Below are 24,612 nucleotides of genomic sequence, written 5' to 3'. Positions count from 1 at the left end.
AAATTAAGGCCTATATTTCATGTTTTCATTTACAGTTAAATCCTTCTTTCCCCTTCTTCAGAGATATTTAATTTTTAAAAAAAATTAAAATCCTTATCATTAAAATCACTAAGACGACTTTCAATTTTTAGGATTAATATATTGCCTATCAAAAATATATTAAATTGAAATACGATTATTGACAATTAATTAGATTATCTTTCGAAATGAAAAAAATTCTAAACCTATTTTTTATATCCCTGAAAATTTTACCTTTGTTAATTTGAAATAAATAATTGTCTGCTAATATGTTCATAACATTCACATAAATAACTCCCAGTGGTAAAAAAAATAATATTAATTTGTTGTAATTTATAAAAGATTTTTAATGTAATAGCGTTCGTATTTGATTTTATAAGATATAATCATTTATAAAAAAAAGTGTTATTAGGCAATCAGCATTGGAGTTTTTTTTATTACAGTCATAGCAGTGCCGCATTATTTTGCGGTAACCAAGACGAAATTAAAATTATCTCCCGCAAACATGTATTCAATTTGCAAATGAAAAAAAGGCCCAGATGCAGTAGTCAGAAAGAATAGTTAAAATTATCTAGGTTAAATGTTAAAATTTTTATAAAGGGGGGGGGGGAGTTCTAACACTTTTACGTAAACAGTGATTATAGGCTTTGTCTTTGGAGTGAGGGGATAAATTATTTTACAAAAAAGTTTCCTTTTGGGATTCTGGACAGGTAAAAAAAGTTCAAGTCAGAACAAAACTTATTTAACAAAAGTTGCTACTTTATGGGCAGTTTGAACTTATTTGAAGAAAATTTTGAAATCATGCTCCAGGTTCAGGTACTGCAGGCCTCTAGGTGGATCCTGGACAGGTAAAAACTGAAAATTTTTACTTTTAAAGTCAGAATAAAACTTATTTAACAAAAGTTGCTACTTTATGGGCAGCATGAACTAATTTGAAGAAAGTTTTAAATCAGGCTCCATGTACAGGTACTGCAAGCCTCCAGGTGGACCCTGGACAGTTAAAAACTGAAAATTTTCACTATTTAAGTTAGAAAAAAACTTTTTTAACAAAAGTTGCTACTTTATGGATGGTATGAACTAACTTGAAGAAAATCTTGTAATCAGGATCCATGTTCAGTTACTGCAGGCCTCCAGGTAGATCCTGGACAGTAAAAAACTGAAAATTTTTACTATTTAAGTTAGAACAAACCTTATTTTAAAACCTGCTACTTTTTAGCTAGTTTACCTAATAAGCTTAAGATCTCGGTAACCACTGAACCGATCGTATTCTTCTCTTCAGGGTATACACCTGTATAGGTCCTGTGGTGGTTTTAGGTTATTTTCTTTTGGCGTGGGACACCCCCAACCCCCCCAAAAATAAAAAAAAATTCCCCCTCATTTTTTTTGAAATTTAGAGCCAGTGCCTCAATTTTTTTTTTGATGATGCAAATGATGAAGATAATGATCCACCCCATGTACTACATTTTTTTAAATTACTTCTTGGGGCAAAGCCCCTAGAGGCTAGGGGCAAAGCCGCCAGTAAATTAAATAGTAGAAATTTTAGTTTTTAACTGTCCAGGCCCACCTGGAGGCCTGCGGTACCTGAACATTAAGCCTAATTTCAAAATTTTCTTCAAGTTAGTTCATACCATCTATAAAGTAGCAACTTTTGTTAAAAAAGTTTTTTTTTAACTTAAATAGTGAAAATTTTCAGTTTTGCAGTACCTGTACATGGAGCCTGATTTAAAAAACTTTCTTTAAATTAGTTCATACTGCCCATAAAGTATCAACTTTTGTTAAATAAGTTTTATTCAGACTTCAAAATTAAAAATTTTCAGTTTTTATCTGTCCAGGATCCACCTGGAGCCCTGCAGTACCTGAAACTGGTTTAAATTTTTTTTTCAAATCAGTTCATACTATCCATAAAGTAAGTTAAATAATTTTTTTTCTAATTTGAATTTTTTTTACCTGTCTAAAATCAACCTGGAGGCTAGCAGTATCTAAACCTGGAGGCCAAATAAATTATTTTTTTTTTAAATAGGAAAACTACATCCCAAAAGGAAATTTTTTTGTGAAATAATCTCTCCTCTCACTCTAAAGATAAAGCTTATAATCACTGTTTACGCAAAAGTGTCAGAACTCCCCCCCCCCCCTCTTAACACTAATTGAAAGGCCATAATTTATTGAATTAAAATGTGATTATCTTCCTATTATATAAAGTAGTAAGCGTTTTTTGTCTGTCCCGAAGGATCTCGCGAACCGCTGAACCGATATTGTTCTCCTTTACAGTGAAGCTTCTTATAGGTTCTGGGAAGGTTTTAAACTATTTTTGAAGAGGGTGTCTTCACCCCACTCCCCCCCCAAAAATATTTTTTTATTCTTTTGAAACTCAAATTTAATATGGGATGAGGTAGACTTTTCCCCCTCCTAAATTAAGTGCTCCTAGAGGCTTCTAGGGGCGTAACCGCTAGTATTATTTAAAGTAGTAAGCTTTTTTTGTCTGTAGCGAAGGATCTTGCTAATCGCTGACCAGATATGGTTCTTCTTTACATTGAAGCTTCCTATAGGTCCTGAGGTGGTTTTAGGCTATTCTATTTTATAGATAAAGTCTGGGTATGGTGTAAGGCTATTTTCTGCCCTTATTTATCCTTTAGAATAGAGCTTCTAGATGCTAGGGGCGCAGCTGCTTGTATATATCAAAGCGCGAAGCTTTTTTATCATTATTAAAAGCAAGTTTTTCTATAATTAGGGTTGGTCAGTCTGTTCGTCCGGAACGGATAGCTCATTTCGTTAATTATGGCATGTTAAAGTTGTCCTATCAATTTGAAACTTAATATGTTGATTCCTTTCATAGTAAGGTACAATTCAGAAAGCGTAGCAACACTATATTCAATACCAGAATGTCTGTATGTCCATTTTAAACATGTCGTTTTTTACTTTTTTAACAACAAATTTGTATGTGATGTTATTATCCGATTGATCTGATTTTTGGAATACTGATTCCTAGGACAACAAAGTACAATTCCATAAGTGAAGCATCTCTATAATCACCTACTAAAAATGTATGTATGTCCTTAAATATTATCCTGTATTTCAGCAGTTTTTAACAAATTTACTTACAATTTTTTCGTCTTTTATAAATTGATTAATGAGTTCTGACAATCTACAGGTGTTAAACTTCGTTTTTAAACTGTTTCAGAGCTTCGATTTTATGGATGTTGTCATTCTTGTTTTTTAATGTCTATTTTTGGGGCGTCCAAATAATTACTGTTTGGAGGAAACAGGGGGCATAACTTCATTTTTCACACAATTGAAATGAGAGTGCGATCTAAATTAATGATCCTAGTATGTTAATGCAATTTTTAAACTTAATCTTGTTAATATAAATATAGTTTTTAATTGAAATTAACAGGGTTTAGAAGCTGCGGGTAAGCCTCAGTGAAATCGTCATATTATAACTTTAGAATTAAGCTGGATATCTAAACATGTTTCTTAACAGCCATTCTCCTTATTAAAATCTTTATTTTCCACACCTGCGGAATTTGAGGCTTGTGTGCGGCTGTCGATCCCTTGAAATTACTATTCTTAGCCCAACATAAGAAAACTGTATATTCTATGATAACAGCTGATTAAGTAAACAAAACTTCCTTTTAATAAAAAATTATCTATTTTTGCAAAAATCGTGTTATAAATTTTTTTTAAAAGTTAGACAGCTTAAAAAATAAAAATAAATTATATTTATTTTACACCTTTTTTTGTTTTGCTGCCTTAATAAGGAAATATTTAATATATTTGAATCGGCTTAATGCAATTTTTTTTCTTTTTTTATGATTATTCAATACGTATGAAAAAGTAACATTTAAAAATCTCGCCACAAGAAGATTTAACAAACAAAATATTGATTTTGAGTACAATTTGATTTTTAAGTTTTAGAAAAACTATAGAAATATTCAAAGTTAAGTGTTTGTTTACATTTTGAAAAAATTATTTTGCCCTGTTCTATTTAATTAGAACTTTTCAAAAAAACTTCATTTAATAAAAGATTAATATTTTTTAATGTTTTTTAAAACATATTACTTTAGATTGGTTAAAAGTTTATTTTTCTATGTGATTTAGGGGTTGCAATTTTTTTGCAAATTACGTTTTTTGGCTTTTCATTCAAATAAGTTGCACAATTCTGGTTTTTACTGTATAAATTTATTAAATGACTTCAGAAAAACATATTATAATCCTTACATTTACTTTTTTTTCTAACAATCTATTTTTTAGGAGACTTTTTATATCGCTGACAAAAATGGCATTATTCTGCAAAAAAAATATTTTTTTTTGCAAATTTAAAGATATGTAAGTATTTAATAAATGGTTAACTTTAATTTTTGTTTTAGCAAAATGGATTATTGTTTCTTATAGGATGAAAATAAGGTATCGCAAATATTTGTTGCAATTTTAATGCGATTTTATTGCAAATAGGAAGACATAGGATTTTAGTTTTAACAGATTATGATTCTGGACCCAAAATTACATAGGACTGAAGTTTTCGTTTGTTGATTGCTGAAAGTTAAAGTTTCTTGCTCTAGAATCGCTATGTGAGTTATCAGTTACGGACGGACGGACAAATAATGTATAAAAAATCTTCGGTTTCTTAAATTATGAAGAAAGAGTAAACGCTCAAAGGCAAATTTCTACCGTAAACAATTTTGCTTAGAAAAATATAAACAAAATTATAAATATTAGTTTAGCATCAAAGAGAATTAAAAATAAATCCGTACTTTTGCATTTAATCAATTGGATAATGTACACTGCAAACTCAAATTTTAGAATTTTTTAAATTTTTATTTTAATATTTTGTTAAAACTAACTCTCTCTATCAAAATTGTGGGGAATGGGGTGGGGGTTTGCATTGAGATTTTTAGAAGAGTACCATCAGAACTCATTTGTTCTTTTTTAGTAGCGAAGCTACTGCATAATTTTGTTTGACTGTCTCTATTTAAGATGGATATTCGTTTAGTTTAGGAAAATATGAAAGTTGTCAGATGCTAAGTTGAGGATGCAATGTTTCTAATTTCGTGTAAAGATATCCATGAACATCATCAAAGACCATCTACTCATCATTTCTATTCCATCAGCTGAACTTTAAACTTATTAGCTTCGCCTCTTATTGACATTGTCATCCTTGTTTAAATAATTAATTATTTCAGACGAACCGCTAACAACGACGAGTCGGCAGCCGCGCAATGTTCGAACCGCCACCAGCCCAACAACAGCCGCGGTCCCCACAACCATCAAAGGTTCAAGCACAACTGAATCAACGGCGGTCTCGTTATCACCGGCGGAAACGATGGTTGATGATAGTTATTTCTGGGGCCAGACACACAAGCCTGAACAGCTGACTAAAGATCAGGTACACTCCCTTCAGAGATAAAGGGATAGGATAATGGCCCATAATTAATCTTTTCTGTAAATTTTAAAAGTTAGTTTCTGCGTAGGGGTTAAGTTAAAAGAGGACAATAAATACATAGGGATAATCATCCAACTAAATTGAATCATAATTTAAGGAAAGGGGGGAGATTTTTTATCGTCCATTGTCTTATTTCTGTGTACCTTAATGTTGCTACAACTTTTCGGGGGAAAGATCTGTTTATCTCCAATTGCCTTATCCTTATATCTCCACTCAACAATATTATACAATATACATACAGTTGTTTATGCGGGATTTATTTAGCAACAATGCTACTCTACAATTCACAGGTGCTGGTCTTTGACTCTAGAACGGTATGCTTGTCTTTAAGGGCTATAAGAATATAACTTTATCTTTACAAACAAGTTCTTAGATATATAGGACTATTCTAACTTACCCCAATGGATGTAGAATATACGTGGATATTATGGCAGGGGTAAAATTTTCGTCAATTTAGGTTGCTAATATGCAATTTGTTTAATGGTCAGTTCGTTCATACAGTAGGAAGGGAGGGGATGGAGTAAAAGGGGTAGAAGGGTGATATCGTTATTTTAGCCTGCTATGTGTTTAACTTTATTGGAGACCATTATCTGGTGTAAGATCCAAGAATTAATATATCCATTGCTACAATGCTATGAGAATAAAACATAGTAAAGGATGAATTTTCTTTGAGGAGGTCGAATTTACCAACTGAAAAAAAAACAGAACGACCAAAGAACACAGTAATAGTGTCTCACTGATTATGACGTAACAAAAAAGACTAGCCAATGAGAGGCCATTGTTGACCAATGGTAAAATTTATAGTGGCCTCTCATTGGCTAATTTTTTTTGTTACGTCATAAACAGTCAGACACTATTACTGTGTTCACGACCAAAAAAGTCATCTAAGAACAATAAAAATCCAATCATCTATTAGTTAAAATACAAAAAACCATTGGCACTATATTGAACATTCTTTTACTTCTAATAACGAAACTATTATTTGTTTCATACCTGTTTTCTCTTAGCTCTGAGCTTTGCTTTGGTTTCGAGGATTTTTCTATTTTAGAGATTTGGGGAGAGGGGCGGATAAAGGGGGTCAATAAATACCCAGGGAAGAAGGACAATAGTCATTAAATATTTTTTTTATCAACAATGTATTAGGTATTACAGCAGGCACTAACTAATATCTATATTAATTTGGAGAAAGACTTATTAATCCCCCGTTGTCCTAATCCTGTATCCCTGACAAATACTACTAGCATGCTCAGTTTTTTCACTCTAAACAAACAGAAACCATATTTGCAAATAAAGACAAGGACAATTATGCTCATTCATAAGTAGCGCAGCAATAACAAGACACTGTTGATGAAAATAGAATGATAAATAAGATATACAACAAATACTAGTGGCTACACCCCTAGAGGCCGATAAGGGCACTTGAGGTGGAAGGGTATAAAGTCACGCCCAAGCCCTCATTTTCAATTTTAGCTTCAAAAGGTAATAACTTTTTTGGTGATTGGAGTATTTTTTCTAGCGATATTTTTTCTTAAAAGGTTGTTGGTACCTTCTCCCAAAATAGTTACAAACCTTCATATGACCTAAGCTAGATTGTAAAGGAGAACCATATTTTCAATGGTTATGAAAATCCTTCGGCATAGACATACTTAGAGATGAACAGGCACACACCCTGTTCCCTCCTTTCATATAAGGATATCTTGAAAACAAAACAAAAATATAAAATTGCAAGGGCTTTTACTACAGTAAAATCAAAACGGCGTGCGGTATGGGGTTGTACAAGGGTGGCAACACACCTCCTTAAAATTGAAAATGGGAAGGCCTGCCTTCTTCTTTTTTACACTTCCGAATGTGCTTTCCCACCCACCTGGTGAATCTCTTTCCACGCCACTGATTTCAAGTCAGAAAGATTAACTTATTTTTTTTGTATTAAATACCTGATTAAATACACTTTTTGTACTTCTTTTATATAACTTTTCTTTATAATAAGGAAAATTAAATAAAAACATTAATATTTTTACAGTATATCTATAATACAAAGTAGCTTGATGTCTGTCCGTCTGACCGTCTGTCCGTCTGTCTGTCCGTCTGTCTGTCTGTCCCTTAAGATCTCAGTAACCACTGAACCGATCGGATTCTACTCTTCAGGGAATATACCTACTGGTCCTGTGGTGGTTTTAGGCTATTTTCTTAAGGGGTGGGACACCCCAACCCCCCCAAAAATAAAAAAAATCCAACCCCCAAAATTTTTTTTTTTTACATTTTTTGTAAAATCTCAGTAACTGCTGATCAAATTGGGCTCTACCCTTCTGGGAATATACCTACTGGTCCTCTGGTGATTTTAAGCTATTTTCTTGGGAGGTGGGACACTCCAACCCCCCCCAAAAATAAAAAAATCCCCACTTCCAAATTTTTTTATTTTTTTTTTATTTTTTTAAACAAAAACCAGTAATTGGGGTGGGGGAACCCCACTGCAACATGGGGCAAAGCCCCCATGAATCCCCCCCCCCAAAAAAAAAATCAAAATAAATTTTTTTTAATTTTAATTTTTGTGTATGCGAACAACCTAGGTCTAATTTTTACGAATTGAAATTTTTTTGTATACGGCAAACAACCTGGGTTTAATTTGTACAAATTAAAATTTTTCTGCATAAAGCGCACAACCTGGGTTTAATTTTATCACAGAGTAATTAAACAAAGAATATTTTTTTGAATATTTCTATTAAGGAGGGTTGACTTCCCAAAACTATATAGGGCGAAGCCCCTAGAGGCTAGGGGCGAAGCCGCTAGTATACTGTAAAGTAACAATTTAAACACTTTCATTTTTCGTTGTGTAGATTCTCCACAATAGGTAATTGTCCTTCTGTCTAAGGACCTTTCAACATCTGTTCTATTGTATAGATGTGTATAAAGATAACTAACTCCCTCCCTTTTTAATGACCTTTTTTCATAATGTATGATTCCATTTGCCCCTCTCTTCATAATAATATCATCTTTACAGATATGAATTTTGGGTACTACGTCAAACCCTAGATACGTCAAACACTAGATGCGACAAACGCTAGACAGACAAACAGTAGACAGACAAACCCTAGACACGACATACGCTAGATACGACAAACACTAGAATGCGACAAACGCTAGAATATGACAAACACTAGATCTTTTCTAAAGGCGACAAACAATAGATACGACAAACGCTAGAATTAATCCTATTATGTAAAGTAATACGCTTTTTTGTCTGTAGCGATGGATCTCACTAACCGCTAAACCGATATGGTTCTCATTTACAGTGAAGCTTCATATGTGTCCAGGGAAGGTTTTTAACTAATTTTGTGGAGGGTATCTACCCCCCCCCCCACAAAAAAAAGTATTTTTTTTCTTTTTAAAACTTAAAAAGAAAATGAAATGATCTTTTTTGTATGTAGCAAAGGATCTCACTATCCGCTAAATTGATATGGCTCTTCTTTAAAGTGAAGCTTCATATAGGTCCAGAAGGTTTTTAACTAATTTTGTGGAATTTAAATTATATTGCCTATTACTGACTAAAATTTTAAGGTGATTATTATTTAAAGTAATGCCTGTGGTAGGGGTTTGTAGAGGGGTGACAACACCTCCATTTAAATTTGAATTAGTATTGCCTGCATTCCCCTATTTTTCCCCAAAATGACCCCGTCCCCAGATGAATCGCTGTACTGATTCAAAGACAAGGACAATGTTATAAAAAATAAGATGTTTTTTCTCTTGTAATAAACAAGTATTGTTAGTATGAATCTAAAAAGAAAAATTTCATTACAATTGAAATTATTTTATATTCATTAGATTTATTTGATTTAACCCACGGCCTAGGTAAAATAGATTTCTGTAAAACGTTTCAGTCAAGCAACGGATTGTCAGAATTATAGATATACATACATACACTTACTACTATATAGCTGCGCTGTTGAAAAAGTGTTGTTTGTAAGGCGAAGTCATAAATGGTCAAATAATTAATGCTCATAAAATAATGCTCATCCTAAGTCTTTATTACTCCGCCCATTTATATATCCCTTTGATGTTTAAACAAAGCAACTGTAAAAAAAACTTTATACATACATGTCATTTAAAATAATTATATTTAAATTACTAAAATTCTTTATCTCTTTAATTATATTAGACTTAATTTAATAAACCTTCTTTGATGTATCTTGTAACTGTTAATGACTATAAATACAAAAAAATAACACATGCTGGTTTAGTTTTAACTGTATTGCAAAATAACCTTTTCATTGCTATATCACATTTTCTGCAGGGAAGGGACAATGATAGCAGAGCAAGATGGGACAATGGGCTGTTTAGTACACTAGTCCCCAAAGTTTTATAAGAATGTTTTCTTAATCGTTGGCTAAACAAATGAATTATGATTGGTTGGTTTAATAAGTTGAGTGTTCAAACGTTTCAACCACTTATTTTTTGTTATAGGGGATGTACATAGATTTTTACGGCAATTATTTTATCCAGTTAGATCCCTGCAATAATAGAAATATAAATTTAGTATTAATGAACGAAAAAATTTATAAATATTTTATAAGTTTATATTCTAGCGTATGTCGCTTCTAGTGTTTGTCGCACTTTACAAATTCTACTGTTTGTCGCGAAATGGCAAATTCTACTGTTTGTCGTAGTCTAGTGTTTGACGTATCTATCGTTTGTCTGTCTAGCGTTTGACGCATCTACTGTTTGTCTGTCTAGCGTTTGTCGCATCTACTGTTTGGCGTATCTAGGGTTTGACGTAGTACCGAATTTTGTAATGCACCATTCCACTTTCAATATAGACGAAACTAGAATGGTACTTTCATGATTACAAATCAGCATATTTATAAACATCGATTCCTTATTTAAATTAACATAATAACAATAATAGATAGATTATATTCATGCTTTAATAAAAATGGTTTCAACCTCCTGACCGTTTTATGTTCTTTTTGATTCTAAAAACTATTATAAAGGTGCCACTTATGGACAAACTTGTACTGTGTCTTTGATCATTTAACACTTCTACTAAGATTATTAAGTTTGTATTTTAATTTTCACACAGTTTTATGAAACAAAGGCCTGAGTATGATTTTAAAATATTAAGAACAATTTGAAAGTGTACAAATAATTTTTATTTTGTATGCTTAAATTTTTAAATCTAAACTGTTTTTGTGGTTAACCAAACAGGAAATTGATCAAATCTCACACATATAATCTACAATTATTAAAGAAAAAAAAGCTTTTCTACTGTTCCTATAGTTAACTAATCTCTACGCCCCTAGAGGCCTCTAGAGACTCTTGATGGTGGGAGTAGTTGGCATTTTAATTTCTATTAGCAAGATGAGGTATCTCCACATTTCTTGGGTCTATAAAAAGCTTATAATAAAGGAGACCCCTAACGGATCAGTGGTTAGATAGTTCTTTTGCTACAGACACACACACACATATCTCCTATTACTAATACTTACTAAAATATTTTCAGGAGGAGTTTTACAAGAACTATGATCCCATAGAGGGAGTAACAACAGCAACTGTCCTGGGCGGATTCTTCATCTTTGTCTGCGTCCTAGGAATGTCGTCTTCGATTTATTTCTTACCATAATGTATTTAGTTACAGTACACAAGGATGACAACATACATAAGTAGCGAAGCACAAAAAATAGTAAAAGGAGCAGATATTCATTGGCATAAAAAATAATAAAAAAACAAGACCGACAGACCGGCGGACTAGGTATATTCTGTAATGAATGTTTATTGTTATAGGAATCTTCAAATTCAAATTCCAGTCGTCTTTAAAAGCGGCGGAGAAATTCACTGATGAAAAAATTGAAAGGGAAGGGGTAAATAACTGTATGTTCCGTTTCCCAAGGACCTTGTGCCGACTCTCAATTGGGTCTTTGTTGGAAATATTAACACAGTTAAGTAGCAAAAACAATTAGCTAGCAGACGAAAAAGGCCCTTGGGAATGGTGGCAGGTAGTTATCTTTATATGCATCTACTATAGATCTGTTGATGGATGGACGAATTATAGCTTAGCTTAGCTAGTAAAAAATTAATGCTGTAAATAAACAAATTATTTAATTACAAAATTTGCTTAAAAACAAAAATCAACAACTTGAACTCTTCAAAAGAATTTTGAAGTAATAGCAAATATTAAAATATACATCTAAACAAAAAAAACTTTTTGTCTCTCATTTCGTTTTCTTCTCTCTTTATAAACCCTTTCTTTCTCTTTCTCTTCAATTTCCATGAACAATTGTTTGTTTGTTTTACCGAGGCCCCTTCTTTGAGCAATTTGCTAAAGAGTTTCAATCAGTAATTTAATAAATTTGAAAAAATGCTACAGGTTTTTGCATAGAGCGTTAAGTAAAGAAATGCAAATTTCTCATGTTTGATCTTCTTAAATTTAAATCATAGGTTAACAAGATTAACAATATAGTTTGTACTATTTGAAATAATAACAAGGTTGACAACATTCATTAGTGTCAAAGCTTAAACATAAAAAAATAGTTAGATAATCAATTGATTTTATATTTTTTTAAGCTTCATCATCATTACACTAATACACATCAATTTTTTTGCTCCTTTACATTAGATATAAGATCATAATGTAAGGGAATGGATGTATTGTGGAATAGCTTTATTACTAAAATTGAACTTGATACCCTTTTGTAACTAATACCACTTGAAAAGCATGACCTAGCCACTTTCAAAATTGATGATTCATAAATTGATTTAAAAGATAGCCGAGTGAAACTTTATATAATGACGTCTATAGAAAATTTTTTTAAAATATTGGTATTGTCTATAAAATAAGCTTTAACTCATGTAATTTTCTAAGTAAATTAAATGTAAAGTCAAATTGAATCTGAATCAAATGCACAAAAAAAAAAAGAAATTTAAATGCATTACATTATCTTAAAAGAATTCAGAAGGTTCTTCTAACCTATATTATCATTTTATATTAATGGAATATATTTAAGGTCTAAAATGTAGAAAAAGCAAGAAAATATGTAAAATATTTTTCATTCCAAACATTTTGTTGAATAATGTAATGTATACATATAAAAATATATATAAATTTATGCTTCTTTTATGTTTAAAAGGATTTTTACTTGAAAAATCTGACCATTCTAAATTCTCTGCAACCTTTTAAAAGTTGTGGTAAGGAATGGAGAAGAGAGTGGAGGCAAAGTTTACCAAGAAAATAATATAACTGATTATACACCATACATCAAATATATACAAGTATATGTATTAACATCCAACAAAGCAAGATTGGGGCAGGCAAAAGGGTTAGGTGTGAAAAGAGGAGTAAATTGTTATTCCCTGAGGGATGGAGGGTATATGAGGGTATATTGTTAACATTGTTAAACTAATATGCAGAGGATAATAATCATTACTTGGGCCTATATAAATATTATATGATATACATACAAATTACACACACTCTATCACAAGTATAGACCTAGACATATTGTTAATATTCCTGGATAAACCTTTCAGGTTCAGGTTTTATATTCATAAACTTTTTACCTTAACAACAAAAAGATCTTAAAATTGTAGTTTAGGTCCTTTAGCATTCCAAAACAATTAAAAACAAACAGCCCAAACCCCTTCCTAAGACTGGTCTCTGGGACTTCAACCATTCTATAATCAGTAGGCATGACTAATCATTCAAACAGTTTTGGAGATCTTAAGCTTTATCTGGACTTAAAGACATCTACTTGAGTGCGATTTCCCTCCAAGTGCTTTTAGGTTAGAATAGGGTGGGAGGAAATCGACCCTATATTTTTATTTTGGATTACATTTTTGGTGGGTTCATTTTTTATAGAAAGGGTGGAGGTTCTAACTCAAAAAAGTTGACAACCCTCCCCTGGACATATTTTAAGCTTCAATGTAAAGGAGGTAAAGAGAGACAGATATAATTCCTGTTTATTTTATAAACTCCTGCTTTCCACACAAAAATACATATTACATATGTTTATAATATCATGAAAATTATATTCTTATTTTAAATAAGCCAATGATTATTGGTATGCTTACACACACAGCAAGAGAGGAAATATTGTAGACATGAATATTTTTATGGGGGATCCATTCTCTAGTCATGAATATAGGGAGGCGCAACTATTATTGTACCTGTAGAGAAAAATAATAGAGATGGGGGGATTCCAGATGGGGGGAGTAAATAATAGCTAGTTCAGGATATAAGATAGATGAGGTTTTATTGTTTATTGGTCCATGAGAATACAATATGTACACAAGTATATATTTAATAGACCCCACCTGGCTAGATACTTCCATTTCAGCATTTTCAACATGTTTCCAAATGATGATTCTCAACAAATTGTCATTGAAAAGTATAAGAATCCATATATTTCATTTTAATTGTAAATTAAAGATTTACTTAAGTTTCACTGTCATATTCTTTCCTACTTGGTTTGTACTATATAATGTTTAACATATTATACATATTTCATTACCAGTAAACCCATGAATTAAGAAAAACAACCAGGATCAAAATTTCTAGCAGTAGCAAGGGTTAGGTTAGTGCCTATTTCTCTTTATAGTCAGACACTTTTATAGCAGCTTTACTTATACAATTATGAAATATCTTACATTCAAGCTTAATTTTGTTTTATTTCTACAAAATGAAGTGCACCTCTATGCTTAGTTTCTCTATTATAGCATATTCACATAATATATATACATATGATAATAATATACATTCCTATATGTATGATGAGTATTACAATACAAGTATTATTATTGTTTGGGTGTGAGAGTGCATGAATATTGGTGAGAGGTAAACTATACAATATATATCAGGGAGGGAGGTGACTTTGGACTGTAAAGTACACTGGTAACCCAAACTATTATTACAGCGTTATCTTATTTATTGCCTCAAATATTTTGGATACTTTTATTAATTTTATTGATTTGCTCAAACTAGAAACATCCAGAATTTTCAACCAAAAATTCTAGTCTACAATGCAGATAACTTTTTTCATCATCATTGGGGATGTACATTGTACATAAATTTATTTCCATTGTTTTATCCCTTATGACCCCTGACAATATATAGCACAGTAAGGGACTTGAATCAGAACCATTGTGGCTTTAAAGGAAAAGAATATTTGAATTCTACATTTTTGGGAGGCAAAATGAGGTGTACTTAAAGTATATTGAAAAAATGATTTGTTCACATTATCTGGGATGTTGTCTCCCTCCTACATATATTTTTTTCTGGAGGGGGGGGGGCTAAAAATCTATGCCAAACTATTTTGTTGTTCATCTTCATCTCCCTACCCCTCACCATCACCAAAATTATGTGCACCATTCCCAACTCAAGTTCCTTACTGAATCAACATAGTGTCCAGGAACAAAATATGTATTCTAAAAAAACATAAAAAAATGGAAAAAATAAAAAGTTTAAAAGAAAAAATGAAATTAATTGAATGTGTTTAACACTTAAACATTTTAATGGTATCTGTAAATGTTAATGATGCATTACTAATTAAAATATCTACGCTGCTAAGAAATGTAATTTTTTCTCAGATTTTAATATAAAAGTCCTTTTGATTTTGTTATGTCATTTTTTCAGAATAAACTACCTGTCCATGATCCCATATATAAGTAGAGATTGAGTGAGTGGGAGTTAGAGATATACAAAATAATGCATTTATCTATATATTACCATTTACAGCTTTGCCAAAGTATCAAAAACAAAGTAAAAACTTTTGACAGAAAAATAGTAGATATTTTTTCACTGAAAAGGGTCTATAAAAATAGATATCTAGTCAAAATAAGAAATGTATAAATCCAGAACAGTAATATAAAGAATAATCTCAGTGAAAAAGGCATAAAAGTAAACTTAATAAATAAAGAAATGAGAAAATTTGTATTATATTTATGAAAAATCAATTATTTGTTAAGGTTGTTTGTATTTAAAAAAGATTTAAATAAAAAAAAATATTTTTTTCTTAAATACTAAAATCAGTCATAAATATTTGTTATTATTAGATAACAAACGTTTCTGTATCGCATTATTTATGTATATTTATGTTTATGGGGTCATGAGATGTTATTTAGACAAGAAAAACATTTCACACAATATTATATATCTCTAGTAAAACAAAAAGCAAGGGAAAAAAACAATCAAAAACTAGTACATCGATAAGAGCAAGATTTATAAAATTATATTTAATCCTTTTTATTTGGTTATAAGATAGTTTAAGACTATTTTCAGAGGCGTTTAGACAAGAAAAGGGCATTTTGAGAATTTGTTTTAGGAGAAGAATATAATATGCATATTAGAGAATGCGCCAAAAGTAAATAACTCTGTATTCGAAAGAATGGGAAAGGCCAAAAATATGTCTAAAAACATTCAAAGACTTAAATATAAAAATATAGCTTAAAACCACCATGGAGCCTTTGTAAGGTTTCCCTAGAATGGAGATTTCAATAAGTTTAAGCTACAGTAGAATACCCCTTATTAAAAAGAATCAAAGACGACAATATACAACCTTTAGTTGTGTACAAATCTAAACTAAAGCCGTGGTACAAGAACAGAAAGAAAAAATTGACCAACACTCCTGCCTCAAGATCAGAAGCCACCACCAGTATTAATCAAATAAATAAGGAACAACCAATACTTGATTGATTGATGAAGAGATTAAATTCATTTGACTGAAATAAAAAAATATGATAATTAGTAAATTAATTGATAGATTTAAAAAAAATATTTAGAATAACCATTTAATGAATCCGGATATTGAAGTAAAAGAATTGAGGGGGAATGATATATATATGAAACTCTCCTCTTAGAGTAGGGACTCTATCCAGATTTTATTTTTGAAATCAGTTAATAACGTCGGAATTATAAACACAGCCTAGTTCCTACTAAAGAACAAAATGCAATTTGCTAGCAGACACAAAGGGTCACTGCCACTTTCGGCAGTTAAATGTCTGGATTATACAACTAAACTCTTACTTTGTTTTTATCCTTATACATACTTTATGTAGTAGTTACTAGTTAAGACAATAAATAAATTAAACGAACGTAGGGAGAAAGGAAAGTTAAAAGAGACAATAAATAATGCAAAAAAAAGATAATAAATACAGACTAACGGAGACGATACTAAAAAAGAATATTCGAATTTCTCTACTGTGTACTTTGGAAGCAAAGAATTTTTAATACTGTTTCTCTATGTGGACCTCTAATGTATGTATACCAACCTAGCAGTATCATTGTACATACATAAATATTTTCCACAAAAAAAAAATGGATAGGTTTTGTGATTTTTAATTTCGACAAATAAGAAGTAAGCCTTTCTTTTAAGAAGTATCATACAATTTTTCAAACTCTACCTTACACCTTTTGAGATCTTGACCTTTTGTGCTTTATTGTTCTAGGAATCACAATCTCCGAAATCCACTTTATAGAAGAATTGTTTCATATAGAAAACTGATGTAAAAATGTGTTTAAAATAATAATATATCATATATATATACCTTATCTTATACCTAGTACTAGTACTAGTTTCCAAAATAGTAAAAACCTCTCTTTTGCTATAAATATTTTGATTTTTATATTGGTTGATATTTGTCAGGAGTTTGAATGTTTACAACTTCAGAAGATGCAAGCAGGACAGGTACGCATTTCTCATAGCAAAGCTACTCTATAACTAGTGTAGGTTTGAATGTCTGAACGTAAAACTGAAAGTTTTAACTTAAAAAGTTTAGTGTTAGATTTTAAGCTGCACCATTAATGGAAAAAGTTCTTCGTGTTGTTTTATAGAGTATTATACTTTTTTGAGTCTTGCTTAATCCTATTATATAAAGTAGTAAGCTTTTTTTGTCTGCAGCTTAAGATTTCGATAACTACTGTACCTATTGAGTTCTCTGTTTTATGGAAGCTTCTTATAGGTTCCTGAATAGTTTTAGGCTATTTAATTTTTATATCTAAGTTAGGTTTTAGGCTATTTTACTAATTTCCTTACTCCTTTAAATACAGATGCTAGGAGTGCAGCTGCTAGTTGTATTATAATTCAGTAATATCAAATAATCTATCAAACATTTTGTTTTATTCAAACTGCTCTTAAATATTAAGAATCATAGGAATGTTATCCATTTTAGCTGGACATCTGAACACACTCGGAATGTATAAAAGCTCCGCTTATAATACATTTATTCCTTCTACTAGTATAAAGTTTAATTCTTTAAGAATTTGAGAAGTATAAAAAGAGAAATGAATTCCTGCAAAAACCTTCATTTTGCACCGATAACCACTCACCCCCCCTCCCCCCTCCCCCCTCCCACATTTTATTAATCAACTTAATTATAATTTCAATAAAATATAAAAAACAATACCAGCCTTAAATACTTTTTTTCAATGCCATAGAGGTGATATATTACCATAAAGAAACAACAACTCGATAGTATATCAACCTTATCTGTTTTCATAACAGTCGAACTAAATAAATTAGATATATATTTGGGAGGGGGGGGGGGCGGAGAGGGTAAGTAACCCTCTAACAAATTGGATGATTTTTTTGCGAATTCTCGCTAATTCTTCTCTAATCCTTAGATTAAGGTGGATTACTATAAAAGTGTAATATCAATTCAAATCATTTCTGTCTCAGTTTCTATTCAAAGAAAGGGATGAAATTCTATGGCTTTTAGTAAAATTACAGATTTCTTAATAACTTTTAAACAATTTACTGAAAGCCATGAGCACTAATTATTGGCCATTTTATTGTTTTTTATTTAAACCTAACTTAATTTCCTTTAAAAATCTATATTTTGTTTTTAGAATACTAAGCTCTCTCAATGTTTATTCGACTAAAAATATTTTTGATTTAATTTCTAAGTCTAAAGAAGTTTTAGATCTGAAAATCTGTAATATTTTACATAATTTCTATCATACAACTATACTAACTTTTCAGGGGTAAAATAAAGTTATATAGCCTAAAATAGAAAAGTAGGTATGACTTTATGACATGAAAAAATGAACTAAGAACCTTTTAAAATTCAAAGTAACGTGAAAATCTAGAAATCGATCTAGCACCCCAACCAATAAGCAAATCTTAATGACACTTGGTGAAAATGTGTTAACGGATTTGGAAATTACAGTGTAGCTTCTCATAGGTCCTGGGAAGGTTTATATTTATTTTGGGGGAGGGCACCATCACCCTCCCTAGAGAAATCTCCCACTAACTTTTTAAAACTAAAATTGAAAGTTTGGAAGGGGTCAAATTTTTCCCCTCCCCCCTAAGTGCCCCTAGAGGTCTTTAGGGGTGTAGCCGCTCACTAGTACGTGTATTAGTTTTAACTATCGAAGGAGGGTCTAGAAGCCCAGCAAAACCTTGTACTTTTTTCATTTTGAGATGGTTTTTGTACTCTAAATTATATTATAATAATATTGGTTCTTAAGTTTCTTACTCCAGATAGAAATATATTAATATGAGAAAGGAACAAAACGTGAATAAACAATTGCGTTGGTTTAATTTTAATAGATGCAGCTATGAATTAAAAAATGCATCAACACTTCCACCCAAAAAAATTTATCAACACTTCACAAAGTTTTATGTCGACTTAAGAATTTCAGATAAAATGATGATCTCTGAAATCTCATCGATATTCCGATATTAATTATCATTAATAGTTATTTCTCGCATCGTATTATAAACGGCTTTCCGCGGATATAGAAAGTACAATTATGAGATTAAAACTAGTTTTTTTAGCCCCGAGGTGCCGAAGGCACCGGCTGAAAAACTGGTTTTTATCTTATGATTGTACATTTTTATATTCGTAGAAAGCTGATATAATACGATGCTAGACATAGCTTTTTTTGTATGGATGAGAACCGGTTCCCATCCACCGGATTCGAATGATTACGAGAAAAGCCTTTCTAATAATTGTTGAATGTCTGTCCTTGTCAGAGGATCTGATGTATGTTACAGCTTCCAGTTTTCTTTCATCTTTTAATTGAAAGATTAGGCCAACCAGGGACCAAGGGATAGATATTTCTCAACAACCAGGGAACAAGGGATAGATATTTCTCAACAACCAGGGAACAAGGGATAGATATTTCTCAACAACCAGGGAACAAGGGATAGATATTTCTCAACAACCAGGGAACAAGGGATAGATATTTCTCAACAACCAGGGAACAAGGGATAGATATTTCTCAACAACCAGGGAACAAGGGATAGATATTTCTCAACAACCAGGGAACAAGGGATAGATATTTCTCAACAACCAGGGAACAAGGGATAGATATTTCTCAACAACCAGGGAACAAGGGATGGATATTTCTCAACAAAAATTATATTAAACAAGGATGACAACATCCATAAAAGCGAAGATCTGAAACGATAGGACACACGGACATTAACACTTGTATAGTGTCAGAACTGAATAATCAGAATATAAATGAATAAAAGCAAAATTGTGAGTAAATTTGTTGAAAAACTTCTTGATACAGGATAATGTTTATGGACATACTTACATTTTTAGGACTTGATTATAGAGTTGCTTTGCTTATAATATTGTACTTTGTTGTCTCATGAATCAGTATACCAAAAATCAAAACATTCGGATAATAAGATCACATAAAAAATTTTTGTTAAAAAAGTAAAAAATCTACATATTTAAAATGGACGTACGGACATTCTGGTAATGATTATAGAGTTGCTACGCTTTCTAAATCATACCTAACTACTACAGGAATCACCATGCAAAGTTTGAAATCGATAGGACAATTCTAACATGCCTAAATTAACGAAAAAAGCTATCTGTCTCAGACGTACGGACGGACCGACCCTAATTATAGAAAAGCTTCGCTTTTAAATAAGGACAATATGTTAATAACTAGCGCGGCGTACAGACACACACACACACACACACCATCTCACTAATTATATAATATTAATTTAATATATCTACACAGTTAAAGGATTCTAACTTGCATGACAGCTGTTAAAAAGTTTTTATAGTGACTCGGGATGGAAAGGCGGACGTATGGACATTGAGTAGCTGCGCTACTGAAAATATATTATCAACGGGAACGAGTCTTTTTTTGGAAGCTCTTTATTGTGTTTATAAAAAACGACGTCATACTATAATAGACTATTATTCTAATATGAGGTAATTCGGGATTATTTGACCAAACATTTTAAAATTTATTCCCCTTTTTTAAGCACTAATTTAAAAAACTTTTGGCCGAAAAATCCCGAATTACGTCATATGATGGATTATTAAAAAATGACGTCATTTTTTATAGGCACTAAAAATGAGCTTTCTTGATAATTTTTCAAGAAAGGAAATAGTTTTATGAAAAAAAATAACAGCAGGCATACATGAAAGGGAAAATTTCGGCAGCAATGAAAATCATTAGTTTAGAACTTTGACAATAATTTTAGCAAATTATGCTGTTACATAACATTCTCTAATATAAAGAAAGGGATGTGTATTGATTTACTAATCCTTCTGCGACCTTAGCCCTAAAGTGTAGAGGAGCTGTAACCAGATCAAATAAGCATTAATATTGTCAATGAAATATTAATTTAGCTGCATTATACAGGGTGCAAGGAATGTTCTTGTTAAAGATTTCAAAGTAAAAAATAACTAGATTTTTTTTTGTGGTTTTGATTAAATATGCAATAAGGTGCATCTGGAAATGGTTGGTAAATTAAATTTAGGAGGCCTTCAAGAGACTATGACTGTGCCTTTTCTTAAAAATTTGAAAAATTTGCATTTGATGTAAAATAAAATGAAATAGTTCTTATTTTACTTTCAAAGTATAGTCCAGTCACCCTGCACTTTGTCCATTCTGATCTGTACACTTTGTACACTGAATGCAGTATAATTGTAATGCATAAACTTTTTATTTGTATTGCTTAGTTATCCCAATTAGAAGCATAGAAGGTGCAGAATAATTGAAAAAAATCCGCCTTCAGGACTTTATGTAGGTCATGATATGTGTCCCCATCTAAAAAATTGTTACATTTTGAATAAGAATTTTGAATAGTTGAATGAATTGAATTCTTACTTTTTGTCACAAAAAAAGTAACACAGACGTCTGTAGATTGGCTTCTTTATTTTAGTTGCTATCTAAGTTTATTTTATTAACAGTTTTTTCTTTGTAGGATGAATGTTCGGATGATGATATATTTTACATGGACGAGTATGGAAATTACATCTTCCCAGTATCACCTAGCCAGCCAGGAACCTGTTCATGTCCACACAGGTATAGAAACTATATATTCCTAGTATCACCTAGCCAGCCAGGAACCTGTTCATGTCCACACAGGTATAGAAACTACATATTCCTAGTATCACCTAGCCAGCCAGAAGCCTGTTCATGTCCACACAGGTATAGAAACTATATATTCCTAGTATCACCTAGCCAGCCAGGAACCTGTTCATGTCCACACAGGTATAGAAACTATATATTGCTAGTATCACCTAGCCAGCCAGAAGCCTGTTCATGTCCACACAGGTATAGAAACTATATATTCCTAGTATAACCTAGCCAGCCAGGAACCTGTTCATGTCCACACAGGTATAGAAACTACATATTCCTAGTATCACCTAGCCAGCCAGGAACCTGTTCATGTCCACACAGGTATAGAAAATACATATTCCTAGTATCACCTAGCCAGCCAGAAGCCTGTTCATGTCCACACAGGTATAGAAACTATATATTCCTAGTATCACCTAGCCAGCCAGGAACCTGTTCATGTCCACACAGGTATAGAAACTATATATTCCTAGTATCACCTAGCCAGCCAGGAACCTGTTCATGTCCACACAGGTATAGAAACTATATATTCCTAGTATCACCTAGCCAGCCAGGAACCTGTTCATGTCCACACAGGTATAGAAACTATATATTCCTAGTATAACCTAGCCAGCCAGGAACCTGTTCATGTCCACACAGGTATAGAAACTATATATTCCTAGTATCACCTAGCCAGCCAGGAACCTGTTCATGTCCACACAGGTATAGACACTATATATTCCTAGTATCACCTAGCCAGCCAGGAGCCTGTTCATGTCCACACAGGTATAGAAACTATATATTCCTAGTATCACCTAGCCAGCCAGGAACCTGTTCATGTCCACACAGGTATAGAAACTATATATTCATAGAAATATAATATATTTTAGCCTGTTTTTCAATTCCATCATTCAACTTTGTGTGTTTCTGTCCTTGTATCTGTATTATTTATTTATATTCATTTTTATTGAATTCACTAATGTGTTTTTAATTGAAATATGTCATTCTCAAACTAGCACATTAAAAGAGTTTTAAAAACATGTATGTGTATCTAATGACACCTAAATATTCCTCTTAGTAAATGCAAAGCTTTTTTACATTTAGTATGTGTTCGTTCGTATGTTTATAACATATAGATATTATTGAAAAGTTATCCATTTAAAATAGTACATTAGCTTTTAAACTTTTTATCATGATTGTATGATTATAAGAAATAATTCTAAAAGAAGATGATTAAAGCCCCTCAACAGATTATGGCACCATTCGATAAAATAACCAATAAGAGGCCAGCATAATTTTTACTATTGATCAATTACAGTGTATACTGGTCTCTCATTGCCTATAATATCGTATAACGTCATGATCTGTTGGGGGAATTTAATCAACTTCATTCCAAAATCGAGGCAACTCTACAATCATTAAAAGAAAGTCCATTTTATTCAAGTTATTTTTATTTGAATGAAATATTTGTTGTTTTTTTTTCTTAATTATTAAATGGTTTATACATGCCCACCAATATTAAGAATCCTATTTGTTGTGCAGGCTTTCTTTATTTGCTAGTGTTTGTAAAATTTTCTGATTTGTTGGACTTCGCTAATTTGGACGTTTTCATACTTGTATGTCCTTAAAGCATTCTATAATTATGAGTAGATTTTTGGTCTCTAAAACCCGAAATTAATTAAATGAACTCTAGTGTCTGCATTAATTAACTGCTACTAGATAATTATATAATAATAAAAAAAACAAGGATAAAAAGAAGGGTAGCAAGAAGAGCTGTATTAGTTTTTATAAATGACCAATGGTTAAAATGTGAACCTAACCCCTAAGACCAATAGGATATCCAATAAAATAAAATAAAAATTAAATTGACATTGTTACAAAATAAAATTTGAAATTAAATTCCTTTTGTCATTTTCAGTGTGTACGAGGCAGAGAGTCGACGCCCCAGCCTTGTATCCGCCCTGTCCACCGCCTACACCGTGAAATCACTGCCCGGCGCCATGCTCTACATCCCTCTGGACCACGCCAACGAGTACAACACGCCGATAGCGCTGAAACGGTCGCTGTCCGACCCTGAGATATACTTCCCCAGCGCTGTTAAACATTCATTGATAGTTGCCGTAAACGGGCTGTTAAGTGCTCGAAACGCGACCACCGGCGTTTTCTCGTACGGCAGTGGGCATATGTTTAACGGCGGGAGTAATAACAGTCACGGCGGTAGCTTTGTTGGTTCTATAACGACGGGCGGCGATCATAACCATTATCAGATCAATGGTGGCGGCAGTAACGGAAGTAACGGCGGTTCTGTTGTTGTAACAACACATCATCCGGTCAAAGAAAAGGCGATGTCCGCCAAATCAGCGATTCGGCCGCCGCTACGGCGGGAAAGCACGCTTCAGATAGATATAAATGTGATCCAACCCACGCCAAATATTTCGCCAACATGCAGTATGAGGAAAGTTTTGTTATGCAAAAAGGATTAAATCGAGAAATTGCAATATGAACTACTACTGGCTACGCTCCAGGGACCCTATAGGGGGGGGGGGGGGAGCAAAACCACTCCGCAAATTTTAATATTAGTGTTAAAAGAAAAAATAAAACAAAATTTTGAAAGCTACACTATAAAGGCTTCGGTACACAGACAGAAAGACATCCTTACAATAACAACAAGTTACTTGTATCGTATTAATAATTTCATAATAATTTGTTTTCATCCTTATTGATAAGATTTTTTACCTATTACAATTATTCTGTTTTGAATTGACGATTCCTAGAACGATTAAACGGAGCGTTAAGGGCTAAGCATCTCTATGATAATGTATTTAAAATATAGCATAACAAAACAACAATGCACAGT

General features: G+C 32.0%; 1 protein-coding gene across 1 annotated transcript in view; it reads left to right on the top strand.

Annotated features, from left to right (window-relative positions):
• Positions 1 to 24,238, top strand: part of LOC145320186 (uncharacterized) — a 60,133-nt gene extending 35,895 nt beyond the window's left edge. The window contains exons 4-9 of the mRNA XM_080162626.1: positions 5,196 to 5,398; positions 10,950 to 11,037; positions 16,003 to 16,114; positions 17,085 to 17,124; positions 21,622 to 21,722; positions 23,674 to 24,238. Of these exons, the coding sequence (XP_080018752.1) occupies positions 5,196 to 5,398; positions 10,950 to 11,037; positions 16,003 to 16,114; positions 17,085 to 17,124; positions 21,622 to 21,722; positions 23,674 to 24,238 (1,109 nt within the window). The remainder of the gene's footprint in view (positions 1 to 5,195; positions 5,399 to 10,949; positions 11,038 to 16,002; positions 16,115 to 17,084; positions 17,125 to 21,621; positions 21,723 to 23,673) is intronic.
• Positions 24,239 to 24,612: the final 374 nt, after the last annotated feature.

Source organism: Acartia tonsa, chromosome 5 (assembly GCF_053477335.1).
Source record: "Acartia tonsa isolate MP-2025a chromosome 5, ASM5347733v1, whole genome shotgun sequence".
Taxonomy (NCBI): domain Eukaryota; kingdom Metazoa; phylum Arthropoda; class Copepoda; order Calanoida; family Acartiidae; genus Acartia; species Acartia tonsa.
This window is presented reverse-complemented; position numbering and strand designations above follow the sequence as displayed.